General features: G+C 38.0%; 1 protein-coding gene across 1 annotated transcript in view; it reads left to right on the plus strand.

The window, feature by feature from the left end:
* GPC6 (glypican 6) overlaps window positions 1–13,319 on the plus strand; it is a 753,126-nt gene extending 739,807 nt beyond the window's left edge. Inside the window, exon 9 of the mRNA XM_042778993.1 lies at window positions 79–13,319. Within this exon, the coding sequence (XP_042634927.1) occupies window positions 79–281 (203 nt within the window). The 3' untranslated portion in view covers window positions 282–13,319. The remainder of the gene's footprint in view (window positions 1–78) is intronic.
* Window positions 13,320–15,069: the final 1,750 nt, after the last annotated feature.

Raw genomic sequence — 15,069 nt, forward strand, 5'->3', positions numbered from 1 at the left:
TGCCAAGTGGAAGGGAGAAAAGGGATGAAAGCTGTAGGCTGTAGCACTCACGCTGTTCCCCTCACTCCTTTGTGCCAGGTGACGAAACCAGTGGCTCAGGCAGCGGGAGTGGCTGCACAGATGACATCTGTCCCACCGAGTTTGATTTCGTCACCACCGAAGCACCGCCGGTCGACTCGGACAGGAGGGAGGTGGAGGCTGCAGCCACACTGCCTGGCTGGTCACTGAAGACATTGCTCCTCATCTTCCTCAGCCTTGTACTGCAAAGACAGTGGAGATAATCCTGGATCTAGTCAGAGAAACTGTGTTTTAGCTACAGAAACAGCCTACTTTCTTCTTTTCTTATCTCTTGGACTCTTGGACAGTGGACCACGCCACAAACACTTGCAGTTTTCTACAAGACAGCAGTATTGCAACCTGCTTCCCGTTTTAGTTTTCCCAAAGAGTACCAGGTGCCAGACTGAACTACTTCCTGCTTTTTTCAGATATCTCTGAAGACAATATCTACTCTTGAGAGAATTCTTTCTCAATCCTTTATTACGGGAGACTTTCTGAGCTTCATTTCCTTTTATGCTGCAAAAGGGAGAAAGGATCTTACAGTATGTGTTTTTCCCCAGTGAGAAAAAATACAGGGGAAGAAACTAAGAAAGTTTTCTTTCTGAATCAAGCCTGACTCAAGGCTGCTGCATTTCAATAGAATATCAACAAAACAAAGAAGAAAAAGAAAAAAAAGACAAGGAAGGAACAAAAAAAATGCAACCGTTCTTCACTGACAGCCAGGTTTCCTTTAGGAACTTCTGTAGGATGATTCAGGTCATCAGAATGATCACTGTTATAGGGAGGAAGGCTGGATTTTTTTTTTTCCCCAACACTAAAAAAGTATGTCTCAGCAGTGAATGTCTTGCACTCCATCTGCCAACTACATCAGATTGATATGAAGGTAGAGAAGCTGAAAAATAAGTTTATCTTTTAGTATGGTAGTAGCTCCACTAGCTTCAGAATGTCATGTTACAGTTGCTTAGGACTTGAATCTTAATGCCCAGTAAAAATATGAGTAGTAGCACGATTTCACCTAGTTTCTTTTAGGATTTATCCATGTTATAGAATTTTCACAGTTTTTCACTTAGCTCACCACTGTGAGCTCACCAGCCATGATCGTAATGTTAAACAACGCTCTTGACCCTTCATGGGTTCAGACAGAAAATAATCTCTTGTGATGTAATCTTTTTCTTTTTGTCACTGTTCTGACATCAATTAGAACTTTTTGCTACTATGCCCATTACCTTACCAAGACAGCAATTCTCTAATAGACTAACAGCAACCAGTTCAATAGTGTGTTCCACACCTAACTACATCTTTCATACCAGTTAGTTTCAGTGTCACAAGGATTTCTTCTATAAAATTTCAGATCAAACAAATATATAGTACTGGCATGGAGATTTCTTTCACTTTTTTAGTCTTAGTATGATCATCTATTTTTATATATATAAATATATATAAATCACAGATTTTAACTTCTTAATTACAAGCTCAGGGTTGACACTTCTTTATAAGAAAAAAATGTTTGGTCAACCAACTCTTCTTTCTTTTTGCTGCTCTGGAAAGTAACCCTTTAATGACTGGTGAGCATGAAAATCAAAGAAGAGAATTTTTTACATATCCAGTTGTCCATTTCCTAACAAGTTAGCAGGTTGGAGAAAACCTCTCTCATATGTGTGTATTTGGTGGAGCAGGGGTGGGGCATGTGAGTTTGTATGATAGACCTAGAGAAAGACATGGATGTTAATTGTGATGGTAATTGTACTTCAGATTCTTCAAGGATACATTGCTTTAATAATAATTGTCTAAATGGTTATGGTCTGGGATAGAGTTTCCCTAATTGCATCTGGTCATAAAATCCAAGATGGAAGCTCTTTCAATCCTGGACAAATGTGTGTCAACAATTCGACATCAAAATCCTTCTTCTCCCATCAACCACAGACAAAGGATTTTTGGGGCAATTCACCTGGTGTTGAAATTATTTGCCAGAAATTTATTTCCTAATTCTTACATTGACCCTGGAAATGGTATGCACAAATTGTGGTAACACTATAAAGCCAGCCAACCACATTCCAATTTAACAGCAGAGCAGGTAGATCATATCCATTGCAATCGCTTTTTCCTGTCAAATTATAATTAGCTATTGATTTAGGCATGAAATTAAAATAGAAAACACACAGCACGTTAGAAGAAAGTATACTTCAGCACTTTTACCAAAAAGTATTTACAATCTATTTATATAGTATGTCTTATAACAAAAACTGTAAGTTTTGAGCCACTTGTATTCAATTCTTTTTCTTCTCCATTTTTTTACTTTGAAATATAATGATAGATAGCATCATAGAATCATAGAAGCATGGAATGGTCTGGGTTGAAAGGGACCTTAAAAATCATCTAGTACCATCCCCCCTGCCATGGGCAGGGATGCCATTCACCAGATGAAGTTGCTCAGGGCCCCATCCAGCCTGGCCCTGACAGGTAGTCTGTTCTTCTGGGCCCAGATTAGTTTATCACTCACTAGATCACACGGGTCTTACATGGCCATAGCAATGCTTCCCATTTCTCCAAAGTTCCCCCTTGAGCAGGTCTTCTGATAGAGCATTTACTGTTTATAGGAAGTTTAAGCAAATTCTCACAGGCTTTTTCTTTTGCCCTGGCACAGCAGGTATCAAGCAGAAGATTTTTGCTTTTAATTTTTTTTCCTGAACTTGCACATGAAGCTTTCTTTAAAAGTCTACCCTGATCCTTTTCTTTCTACCCATCTCCACATTCCCTCTACATCCTCAGCAACTTTGTTTCAGGAGAAGTTAAGTTTGATTTTGATTTCTCTGCTTGTGTGCTTATTCACTGGTAACTGACTAAATTTCCACCTGATTATTCTGGATCTGAGTCCTTATTGACAGGCAAAAATGTCCAAGCCCTCTGATGCAAGTCCTCTGTTGTACCTGCTCCACACTGCTAGTGAAGGAGCTGACAGACTCATCAGCCCACAAGCAGGTGATCTGACAACTGTTTTCAGCTGGTGCCACAAAAAGGGCGTGTCCAGGGTGGTGTCATCATCTATTTTCAGACCTCCATGGACTTTTGGACAAGTAAGAGGGAAGCAGGAATCCCTAAGAACTAGGGGTTCAGTGAAGGCACTCATCACTGGAGGAACTTGTCCTGCTCTTTTTTAATTGGATCTTATAAACTGAGGCTCAAACAGAGCACCAGCTGAATCTTTGCCAAAATGTGATTCTTGAGGGAGTTCTGCCACAAATTTATGTCTTCCATGCTATTATTCCTCCTCTTATTTTCCTACCAGGAATGGTGATATTTTGTCAGGAGATGGAAATGCCTTTGCATGAAGTACTGTGTATATATTTCTTTAATAGTCCCTAAAGATTGAATACACTCTTCATACATTGCATTTTTCTAAGATTAAGAGAGCTATTAAATCTACAGAGAAAATGAAATAGGGAATGAAGGGGAGAAAAAAAAAGCATTCATGTTCATAAATGTGAGAATCTACATAATTTCCAATTATTCTGTTTGCACATCCTTTGCATCCAATAGCTCTTCTTCTAAGGTAATTTTTTAGTGTGCCACAATTTAAATATTTCTCTTCTGTTAGCAGCAGATAAAGTAAGAAATTATAAAGAAGACAATTATATGTTCAAGAAAAAGGAGCTAAGTCCTAAGGAAAAGTCCTTTGATTGTGTAAACCCTCTATTCTGTGCAATCTAGAAGTTCTTCACATGTAATGTTCTTTTAAAGTGGAGACTAATAAAAAATTAGATGCAATTAATTGCATAACCATTGCTGTAGACCCCTGTAAGGTTTTATCTTTTCAATATTAACTGAATTGCTTTTGCATCATCCCCAAATTATTCATGTTCATTGTACTGCAGATTTTTCTACTTATGACTCAATACATAGTATTGTGAATGCAGTGCAGGCTACCTGGACTCTGGCCAAACTTAGGCATTTCAAAAAAAGACAATCAGAAAAAATATTAAAAAGAGGATAGAGATTTCCTGCAAAAGAGGAAGAGGAAAGGAAACCATGCCGCAGTGCTGGTAAGGGTTCATCTATCCCAGTTCCCTAAGAGGCATCACAGACCCCTGTCTATGGAAAACTCTGAAAATCTGAGTTTCAGATGCACAAATCATCCCAGTTCTGTGGGATTTTTAGGAAGAATGATTCCCACAGACGTGTGAACCAGTTTGAGCTCCTTCCATGCGAAATGGCTTTACTGTGCATGTGAGTGGCACAGATTGCTCAGAGGTTGTGAAGTTTCCCTCAATAGAGATACCCAAGAATCATCTGGACACAATCCTGTGCCACATGCTCTGGGATGACCCTGCTTGAGCAGGGAAGTTGGACCAGATGACCCACTGTGCTCCCTTCCAGCCTGACCCATTCTGTGATTCTGTGATTCTACGAGCTGGAGCTGTTTTTGGGAGGTAGACTCTATGTGCAGTGTCTCAGCAGGCAGCAACTTTGCCTTCAGTTTACTAATTGATTCTGAATCATTATCAAATGTAACTATAGTTATTCACTGAAACTTTTATTACTTCAGCATAAAAAATAAATTACAGCACTGATGTAAGTTGTGGTTTTTGTTTTTAATTTGCTTCCAAAGATAACCCATTAAAACTGAATACAGAAAATTTTAGAATGATTATGCAGGTTTCCATAGATTTCCGTATGGTTATTAAGGAGAAATCCACATTTCTAAGACCACAAAGCTATGTTTACTGTATTAACCCATAAATGTTCAAACCTGCTAGAAGAGAATGGACAGAGTTAACAACAGTGGAATGTTACATAAAATTGAAAAAAGCCATAAATTTAAAGGGAATTCAGCAGTCAAAGGCAAAGTCTTAGTGTCAGTACTGAGATTATGTTGTCAAAACATAATAGACTCAGCAATGCCTACTTTCAAGAAAAATAGGGCAGGTGATGGCAATGTTTTCATTACAACTACTCAGATGGACTGTGAGGATTATAATTAATATGTGTAATTATGACCTCTTTTGGATAAAATAATGATAAAGACCAGAGTACCATGGTATGTGAAGGATAAATGTTATGATAGTAACAATTTCCTCCTCTGTTAAACAGTATAGGAGACATAATGGAGAATGAAAAACTTTGATTTTTAAAATAAAGCTCTAAGACCAGACAAGAGTGATGGTCTCAAAATAATTTAGTCAGAACATTTTGCAAATCTGTCCTATTCAAATCTGCTGACCAATACAACCAACCAATCACTCGAGGGTAATTTGCCAACATAACATGAGGTGTTCACTTACAGTATCAACTTACTTTTCCTACTAAGCTGTGTATATAGTTTATGATTCTGATTGTGCATCATATGAGGTTGTAAACAGACTTGTGCATTGCACCTGGGTGAAATCCCAGTGAAAGCAAATGAGAGCTTTGAAGTTAACAAGGGTTTTGACTATAGTCAGGGAGAAGAAAATAAGTCCCTTTTCCTCTGGAAGCTGTTCATATGTGGTTTATTTCTGACTCTTAACAAAACAACAACACTGTCCATGAAAGAAGTGATGTTACCATTGTCACCTGCAAGTTTCCAACCTTTACTCCAAAGCAGTTGCAATCTTTCTGCCTGGTTTCCCCACAACCAAGGTCTCAGGACTGTCCAGGAGTTCAAGAAAGTCACATGAGTTTGTCCATGGCTTAAAGTCTACACAGTTAAATGCAATAATTTCAACAAAATGGCTTGATATTTCAGTCAGCTCTTATTTCACCTTTATATTTAATTATGTAGAATTGATAATTAACAATATAATACACCTGAAAGGCTTTTGTTTCACATCAATGAAAAAAAAAACCCTTCTTCCTTTTCCTCCTTTATTCTGGCACCAGGAAATCTGTGCCGCTTAATACTTAAAGCAGTTGGCAGCATCTGGTGTGTAGTTTGTTTATTAAACTCAGAACAGCTGCATTACTAAGAGGAGTTGTCTTTTTCTTGAGAGGGAATAGGGAAAGAGTGTGTCCATTTATCATTAGCAAAAAAGATGTACAGAATGTTGACTATTTATCTTAGATACAGCAGAGATCCATCTGTCAGCATTTCTGAAGAAGTTTTAAAGTCAGATTTCCAGGGAAGACAAATCTACTCCCACTGAAACATAAATCAACACAATTTTCTTCCATGAAAATAATACAGAATATGTGGCTTTCAGTTCCAAGCATTGAGGAAGTTAGAAATTTGACTTCTCCAAAGTGGGAAACCAGCAATTTAGACAACTCTCCTTCTCTCAGCTCCTGCAGCTCTTTTGTAGCTCTCCAGGGCTCTCATGAGCCCCCACACAGATTGTTTGAAGCAAGGATCCTCCTGAGTAAGCAAGTTGTCTCTGCCAACAATGGAGTTTGTTTTTCTAAGGTGAGTAGAAAGACAGCTGTCAGGGCAGAGTGAGACCCAGCAGATATGACTGGGGAGGATTAACAATAAAATCAGATGAGGGGCAGCTGGAGATCCTCACATCTTAGCTCTTCTGTTCTTCTTTTCTCACATCCAACTTTTCAACCTACTGCCTGTGAATTTTCAATGTAGTCTGATTATAATCATCTTCTCTTGGACATAGCAAAGACACAAACATTGCTTCACAAGTCAGCAGTGCTTTGGTACTCTGCTGCAAAGTTTCTCTTCTCATTTTCCTTGCAGACTGTCTAATTCTGTATCTTTCAGAGTCTGAGGAGGAGCTTACTACCTGAAACAGAATTCTGTGTGTCAGTAGTCCATTTTTAATTTTAAAAAAATGTGTTATCTAGGCACAAAAGTTGTTCACGTGTCTCACAAAATTTACTCAATTTCACTATGTATCTAGTGAGTTTTCTTCTCCAGCCTGAAAACAGCACTCAGAGGAGGCTTTGGAAAAAGCCCAAACTCCATTAACCCTCTAAGCTTCTTAGAGGTTCCACTACGTACCCCAAGTACCAGGTGACAGGTGGACAGTCCTTCTTCTCATCCCTCCTCTCCTCACCTCAAAGTATCATCGTGGCCTTGAAAATCTTTCAAAATAAGTATTTCATCATTTTAGCCTGTACGTTTTAATTTTTTTCCCCATATCTGCATTTCCTGATGATAAATAATTCTAACTAATGCTTCCTGCGTGCCACATGTCCCATCTATTTAACCAGTGTGGCTATGACAATTTTCTTCTCTGGGCTGAGCTGTCTTTTCTGTCATTTTTAGCTCACCGGATTTCCTATCTCCCTTCACCAGATTTCTGTGCCTTTGGTAGAAACTAAAGCTTCTATTTTCAGAAAAAGGAAGTAGCAACAGGGAGATTTGGTTCACTTATTTGGGAGGTTTCTATTGGGCTTTATCAAACCCCAACTTTAGCTTTTATTCTCTATTCTAAACATGCTTGTCTGGGTGTAGGTTCTTGATTATCTGACATAAATCTGGTGACTCTTTTTTCTATCTATAATTAGAGCTTAAAGACTGTGTTTTGGGTTATTCATTCCGTTGTGGCAAATTTCCACTTCTTTCTTTTAACTGCAGCCCTTCATTTACTTCACACATGTATAATACATTGTATGCATGGAAGGTAATTACAGATAAATTGTTTTAGTCTTTAGATCACACAGAAGGTTTGTAAGCAATCGGTTGGTGTTAGGGGGGGTTTTTTTAAAGATACAGAGTGATGATGAGTCTCAAAAATTTTCCCAAAGAGTAATCAGAGGACTTCAGATGCCAGCTTCGTGCTGTTAATTGAGACTCCAAGAACATTTTGTAAATAATTTGTGAATATGTTTGTGTACTTGAGGGGGGAGAAGGGAGCATTCGCATCTCTGAAATATTCTGATGCTTCTTTCCAACTTCTGCCTAATCTGAATACAAATCTACAAATGAGGAATTCGCATTCAGATGTTCAGGGAAGTCAAACTAAATCAATTGATGGACATTTACAGACAGATTCCCCCCAGGTTACTTTTTTTGTGGATGAGCAACATCATTTAATTTCCACTAGCAATTTTGTTACATTTATCAAATTCAAAGAAAGGATGTTGTTTAAGTAGGTCAGATTTCTTGATTTGGGTATCAATTGACATTTATACATGTTTGTTAAACTTTTATGCCTCCAGACATATGAACATTGCTTGAAAGCATGCAAATTGTTAGCTCTGGTTTTTATGCTATGTTTCTAGACTAGTGTTTAACATAGCTAAATGTGAATTTATAGGGACGGTATTTAAGTGCAAATCAAGTTTAGAATAGAATTAGTTTCAGACAGAAACGGGGTTAGATTGAAAAAATATTATTAAACTTTAAACCTGCTTTTCTACTGATCTGGTCCTAACATTTCAGCTTAATCTGGCACAACAAAAACCCAAAGCCAGTTTATAGCTCATACCTGAAACTAAATGGTAGTTTCAAATTTGGGTGTTTCCAATCAAAATGAAAGTTGAGAAAAATCCCAAGTTCTTCCATCTCCAAGCACTACTTATAAAGATAGAATATTTAGCAGCATATGGCAGTGTGTGTGTGTGTATATATATAGCAGTATATCAAGGCAGAGTTTGAACTTTTAAGGGGAAGATTCTTTATGGCTTTGTAACTTCAGAGAAGTATTGTACCACAGAAATAGACAGAAATAGAAAAATATATACAATCGTTTTGATACATTTGTGAAATAGGTTTCACAGAACCTGATACTTTTTGTGCAAAATGCCTTAAATCACTTTATGTAGGGCTAATGCAATTGAATTTATTTCTGTATATAGCCTTTTATAGTAAATACTTCGGATGCAACACTAGACTTTTCTTTCCACAATCATATACAGCCTTATGATTACTAACTATAACAAAGAGGCAATGAAAGCTCTGCTTTATTAGCTGTGAATGCACTTTCAGTCCAGTCGTAGACTGAGAGCTTGGAAGCAAGAAGTGGTGACAGTGCCAAGAGCACCAAGACCTTCCTGATGGGCAATGCCTACATTCTCTCAGCCCTTTGCAACTGACTCTTTCTTTTTCCTCTCATGCCATCTGTCCTCATGAAAATCAGCTGTGACTTAGGGCCTCAGATGTTCCCACCAAGCACTTCAGGGAGCACACTATCTTTGTAGATCTCTGCAGTCAGTCAGCAGAGATGGGCACCTCCATGCCTGGGAAGGGGCTTACCTCCCTTCCCAGCACAGGCTGCCTGGGATGACAAGGCTTGTCATGTAGAAATCTCACTTAAGTGCCTGAAGGTAGATGCTACCAGTGAGACAAGGGGTCCAAACTTCACTCAGACTCTCTCCTGGGCTCTTCATGCCTGAGCTGGAGTAAGGAGCCTGGAGAGGAATTCTACCTGGAGAAGTCACAGTACAATGACTTTGTTTCTGGGCCAAACCAACCCTAGTGTAACCAGACGTACAACCAACATGCACTCGTTCTGAATACTGCCTGATGCTGCTGTGTTTGTATTCTTACTTATAAGACAGTGGAACCAGTCAAATATCCTGGTTTCAAACAGGAAAGGAAACTGCCTTCAATGAACAGATGCATGAGGGATGGAGCTCAAACAGGTCTTTTCTGAAATCCCAGATGTCTTTGCAAGGCTATCATAAGCGGTGCACAGGGCTAAAGACAGCTCAGATAGATAGCAAGGATTATGATGCATATAGCCAAAGGACAGAAAACAAATTAATGCAGTGCCTCAAAGAGTGAGGAACTGCAATAAAGATACCCTTTGGGTTTAATCATTAATGCACTTAGTTGTTTGTCAGCCTCAGCCCTTACTGCATCAGTGAAAGGAAAATACACATCTAAGAGGTCAGTAGAGAAAGCAAGGTTAATACCTGCAGGTTAATGCTGACAAACCACGAACACAAGTCTTTAAAAATAGCTGAGTGGCATGACAGAAATAATTCGTTAAAAGCTGAACAATAATTAAGCACAGCTTCATGTGTTTCCCCCTCCATCTCTTGAGACTCCATAAGGAGGAAAATCTTTTTCATTCCCCAGAATACTTCCTAGGGGGTTGGTGCTTGAAATGTGGCAGAAACCACCCTAGCTATGAAGCACCCATTTCAGTCCAATATTCTGGGCCTCCTGCTCTTCCACCTTGTTTTCCTTTTGCATTTCTGAGAATGGTATATGCACACAGTGCATGTCAGGATGCATCTCTCTCCTTGTATGCACATTTACGTATGCATGTACACATATATGTGTATCTCTACAAATACAACCACAGACCAGTAAATTTCAAGCACATATGCTGTAAGAGAGTATTGGAAAGGCTCCATTTACCACAATACTTGACACAGACCTAATGAGAACAGTCCCAAGCAGGGACTTGTGCTTTAAATATGTTTATACCTTGTGTCTCTATAAGTGGTGTTGAAATTTTCTGAAATTACTGGAAAAGAGTGAGCCTGAAGAACTTAATTTGGCAACATCTGCTGCTACTAGTAAGGAACAGATAAAATACACAACTTTCCAGATAAAAACAGCAACCTAGATGGTATTTTGGGGCTTTACTGATACAAATTTCACTATTCCTTGGTTTCGATTTGTGCACAAGACCTCCTAGGGAAGCTCACCAAGCTTTTTGGAGCCCCTACTTCCTTCCTTTCAGGTTACAATAATTGTTAAATGATGACTTTCTTACATTTATGGAAGTATATTCTTTAAAAATGAGCTGGGTAGAATACTGGCGATCAAAACTGTCATCCTTGTTGTTTTTTTTTTTAAAAAGTGAATTCATAATGCATGGAAAGTGGCTCTTACTTCTAATTATATAATTTGGTCTCCCCTTAACTGAATCACAGATTTATAATCATACTGCCGCTGTCCATCACCCAAGAATGACATGACACAATACCCGATGGATTGCCCCTGCAGCAATTGGGTCTTTTTCATTTCTTTCTTCTCCACATACTTTACTCCAGGAAGTTTTGATTAGTAGAAATGCATTCAGATTTCCCTGTGGATAAACATTTGACATTTTCCAGGCAATCTCAGACAGTACTGCTCAGCCCATTGCTTTTCAATTTCCCCCTGAGTCTTTACTAAGTCCAGTGCACAACAGCTAATGTGGTTTTCACAAAACAATGATCAGTAATGTAAATACCATTTCTTCCCTCGAGATTTAAAATTAATTCTGTGTTTTTAAAGCTAATTTCTCTCACAGCTTTTTCATGTTAAAGATGATATTTTGAAATCACAGAACAGTTAAAACATAAACCATTGTGTTTCTGTTCATCAGTAAGAAAAGTTTGACTGCAGGGATATTTTGTTGTTAGGGTTGTATTAACAGTCATTTACTTATACATATATATGTGTGTATATATATGTGTAGAGCTGCACCTGCTTCTTTCATATACCTTAAAATTACTACCAGATAATGAATGTCCTCCTGTTAAACTCTTTTTTTTTTTTTTTTTTGGTATAGCATCTTCCTGAAATATAGACATTAGAAGACTTTGCTGCTCAGCCAAGGCAATTTTGCCTGGTGCAATATTATGTTATTAGGCAAAGGCATTTGAAAAAGCCATACATTTTATTTTGTAAATCAATACTTCTTTTGCTGCCTACTGAAAATCCTTTTTAGTGCTTACAACTTATCTGAGAGCTAGAATAGGATTGTAATATTCAGTAACAGACTGAAACAATAACTAGCATTCTTAAAGATTAGTTTTATTTGCCTTTTGCCTGCAAAAGTTATCCATGTAATGCTTTTCAGACAGATTGTACCTTGTTAGTTTCCCTGCTTCATAGTATAAATATATTAATGAATATGTATTTCCATTGGCAACAGTGTAAGGCAAGTTATTTCTCTCATAGTGTTATTCTACTGTTTATTCAAGTGCATATTTTAAATTTGCAATGGCTTGTTGGAAAGTCTAATTGATTGTCACTGACTACTAGCCAGAGTTTTCTTTTGTTAAGACACCATTACATGAAATTCTGATCATTACACGAGAGTTCACTTCTGGTGGTTGATCTAAATTATATTCTTTTCAAAATCACAGCAAATCCCTTATCAATGAATCTCCACAAAAATATTGTGTTAAAAATGTCAGAAAACACAGTTTTTCCAGTTGTCTTCATAACAAGAAATAAATAGATTTTCTGAGTTAAACAAGAAGATATATTGACCTTTATATGAATCTTGCCATAACTGACAAAGCTTTGGAATATAGAATTCACAATTCACTAACTCTCTGTACAGAGAGACCAATAGCTCAGCTAAAAAATACCAGATTGCTCATCAGGGAAGTCTTATTGATGCAACACACTAAGTCATTTGCAGACCATTTACTATAGGTATCCAGTTGCAGCAACTACTGTGAGATGTGACAACAAGAAAGCAAAGAGAATCAAATTCTCTGCTTCCCAGTGCCATGAGATTTCAATCAACAGACAGAAACAGGGAAACACATTCTTTCCAGTGGCTGTAGCTGCATATACTGTATGTTGCTCTGACTTCTCTCTGTTGACAGTAAAGAGTATTCTTGGTCTGGCATCATGGCATGACAAGCTCTATGAATGATTCACTACCATTTTCAGCTCAGAAACCTTTAAATACATGCACAATGCCACAGTAGGTGGTTTGCACTCAGCCCATTAATCCAAGTATTAGAAATAGGTGATCAGAAGTAGTTATTTTTGGTGAGGTAACTATATATACAGATGAAGGCTTCCCAATGTAACTCATTTAAATTCAAAGTTTAGAATGTTCCAGCAACCTGGACAATGTAATTCATGCTGTGTGAGGACTATGCAATGGAGGATCAGAAACACCTTCCCCAGCCTCTCTGGTCCTCCTCCCAGTGAAGCTAGTGAGAGTTTGCCATTGGCTCCAGTACCAGGTAAAGCACATCTAGCAAGTTTGATACTAACCATTCAGATCTGTTTATATCCTCGGTGTTTATCTCTCAAACAACACTGGTGACACTTACTAGTTCATAATTAAAACAGAAATAAAGTGTGGGACTATCTTTTACACTGTTACTTAATATTCAGTACTGTATGTATATATCTACTTGACACCTCAGTGAAGACTTTGACATGCCTTATTCATTCTAGTTATTTTTATGGTATTGGTTTTATTAGATTGCTTTCCCATATAAAGAATAAAACTATAACTGTTCTGACTTAAAATTGTCCAATTCATTTTTATCCAAGTTTTGTTAAATCTAAATCATGTTCATCTGTTCTTCTCATTCCCATCACCCTTCACTCACACTAGGAAGGCAATGTATATTGGTGGTTTAAAAACAGGTATTTGATATTCTCTGATGGACTACAATAAATATCTGAAGTAAGTACCTGCCTCATGTCTTGTGGTTTCTTGTCTGCATAAGGAAAGTGCTCTCTGCAGACCAGCAGTGTTAATGCTATGATTGTCAGCTACTGGAGAATCATGAGGTAAATTGAATCTTTAAAATAACTTATGAGGACCTCATTCTACAGCATTCTTTTTTCAGCTACATTTATGTGCCAACCATATTCCCCTAAAATCTGCCAGAGAAGTGAAAAACATTGTGGAACTGTCCAAAGTCATAACATCTAAGGATAAATTTCAGGCAGGCATCCTTTATTTATTCTTTTGCAAAAGGTGAGATCTTTCTATGTCTATACATAAAATACTTCTAAAAATTATACTTGATTGTTATTTTTACTTACTTATTAGCTTTTAATCATATTAGGAGCTAATTTAATCATAGAATTTTATTGAAATTGTTGAACATCTTTTGGTTTGTTTGGAGTTTTGTTTGTTTGTTTATTTATTTGTTTTTAGTTTTGTTTTTTGTTTTTGCATAAGACTGCCCATGATCCAGGGGTCTGAAAATGTAAATAAATCTTGGTCTTTGAGAAACGTGGGATCTGGCAAATTAGAGAGGTCTCTTTCTCCTTTTTAGTTTGGCTTATACTAATTCCTTCAGTGGAGTCAGATTTCATAAAAGTCTTCTGTGGATTGGGTTTCAAGTTTAAGGGGTTTGTTCAGATACCCACATATTGCTGTCTGGCATCACTTGAAACAGTTTAAGTTAGCCCAGGCATCTGCCCAGAGCCAGCAGCCATGCCACAGGACCTGCAGAGCCCTGCATCCTTCCAGACTGGCAATTGGCTGTCCAGGTGGGACGGTCTCAAGAACCTTGAACAAAACCAAAGGCTAAGTTTAGGTGAGAGAACCAATTTCCTAAATTCAGGTGAGCTGAATCCCACTTTACCCTGGTACAAACCTAGATATATCACCATGAGAAAGGGCTTAGTTGCCTAAATAAAGGTAACGTTGCCATTCTGGGTGTGGCAGGGTTTGGCTCAGCTGCCTGTGTTTACATCTTCTAGTCCCACTGCCTTGGATTTTCTAGGATGTATCAAAGATCACTGGACACTTTTGTGAGGCTCATTGAGTCATAGCTTGCTTTGCATTCAAGACATCTGTGTGTAGCTGGGAAATATGCAGAGCAGCAGGAAATCCATGGTTTCCTGGGATAGCAGCTGCAGCCAGTGCATGGCACACTGAGCATCTCCAGTGGCACCACGTTACCCACACCAGCTCTCCAAGACAGAGGAAGACTGACACCTTCTGGGCGTGTCTGTCACTGAACTGAGAGAAAACAGCTCATTCTGAAAATGATTCTGCGAAGAAATTGGGTAGGGCTTTCTTTAGAGTGCCCCATCCTGGACCAAAACATTCAGTTCTCAAGGAGGAAAAAAATACTTTATGGTGTTCAGCCTCTGAAGAAGGCTGAAGAATGATTTCCAGCTTCTAATAATTTTGTAGTATTCTTTATCTTCTTAACACATGACAAACCTTGCTGTGCATGTTTCCTGATGAGGTAAAAACAATTGTTTGTCGTAGAATAGTTTAGTGATATCAACAATTTAAAATTCTGGTATTTCCTTGAAGAGACATTACCTGAAGCAGTGCTTAGAGTCTTCTGTGAATCATGAAAATCTATCTGACCACTAATAGCTTCTTTTAATTATTATTCCTTTCCTGTGCACCTATGAGAAGATTCTGTTAATTAATAGTGTCTTGCTTTAAATCCTGCTGGAACAGAACAAAAAAGTGA

The sequence above is a fragment of the Catharus ustulatus genome, chromosome 2 (assembly GCF_009819885.2).
Source record: "Catharus ustulatus isolate bCatUst1 chromosome 2, bCatUst1.pri.v2, whole genome shotgun sequence".
In the NCBI taxonomy this organism is placed as follows: domain Eukaryota; kingdom Metazoa; phylum Chordata; class Aves; order Passeriformes; family Turdidae; genus Catharus; species Catharus ustulatus.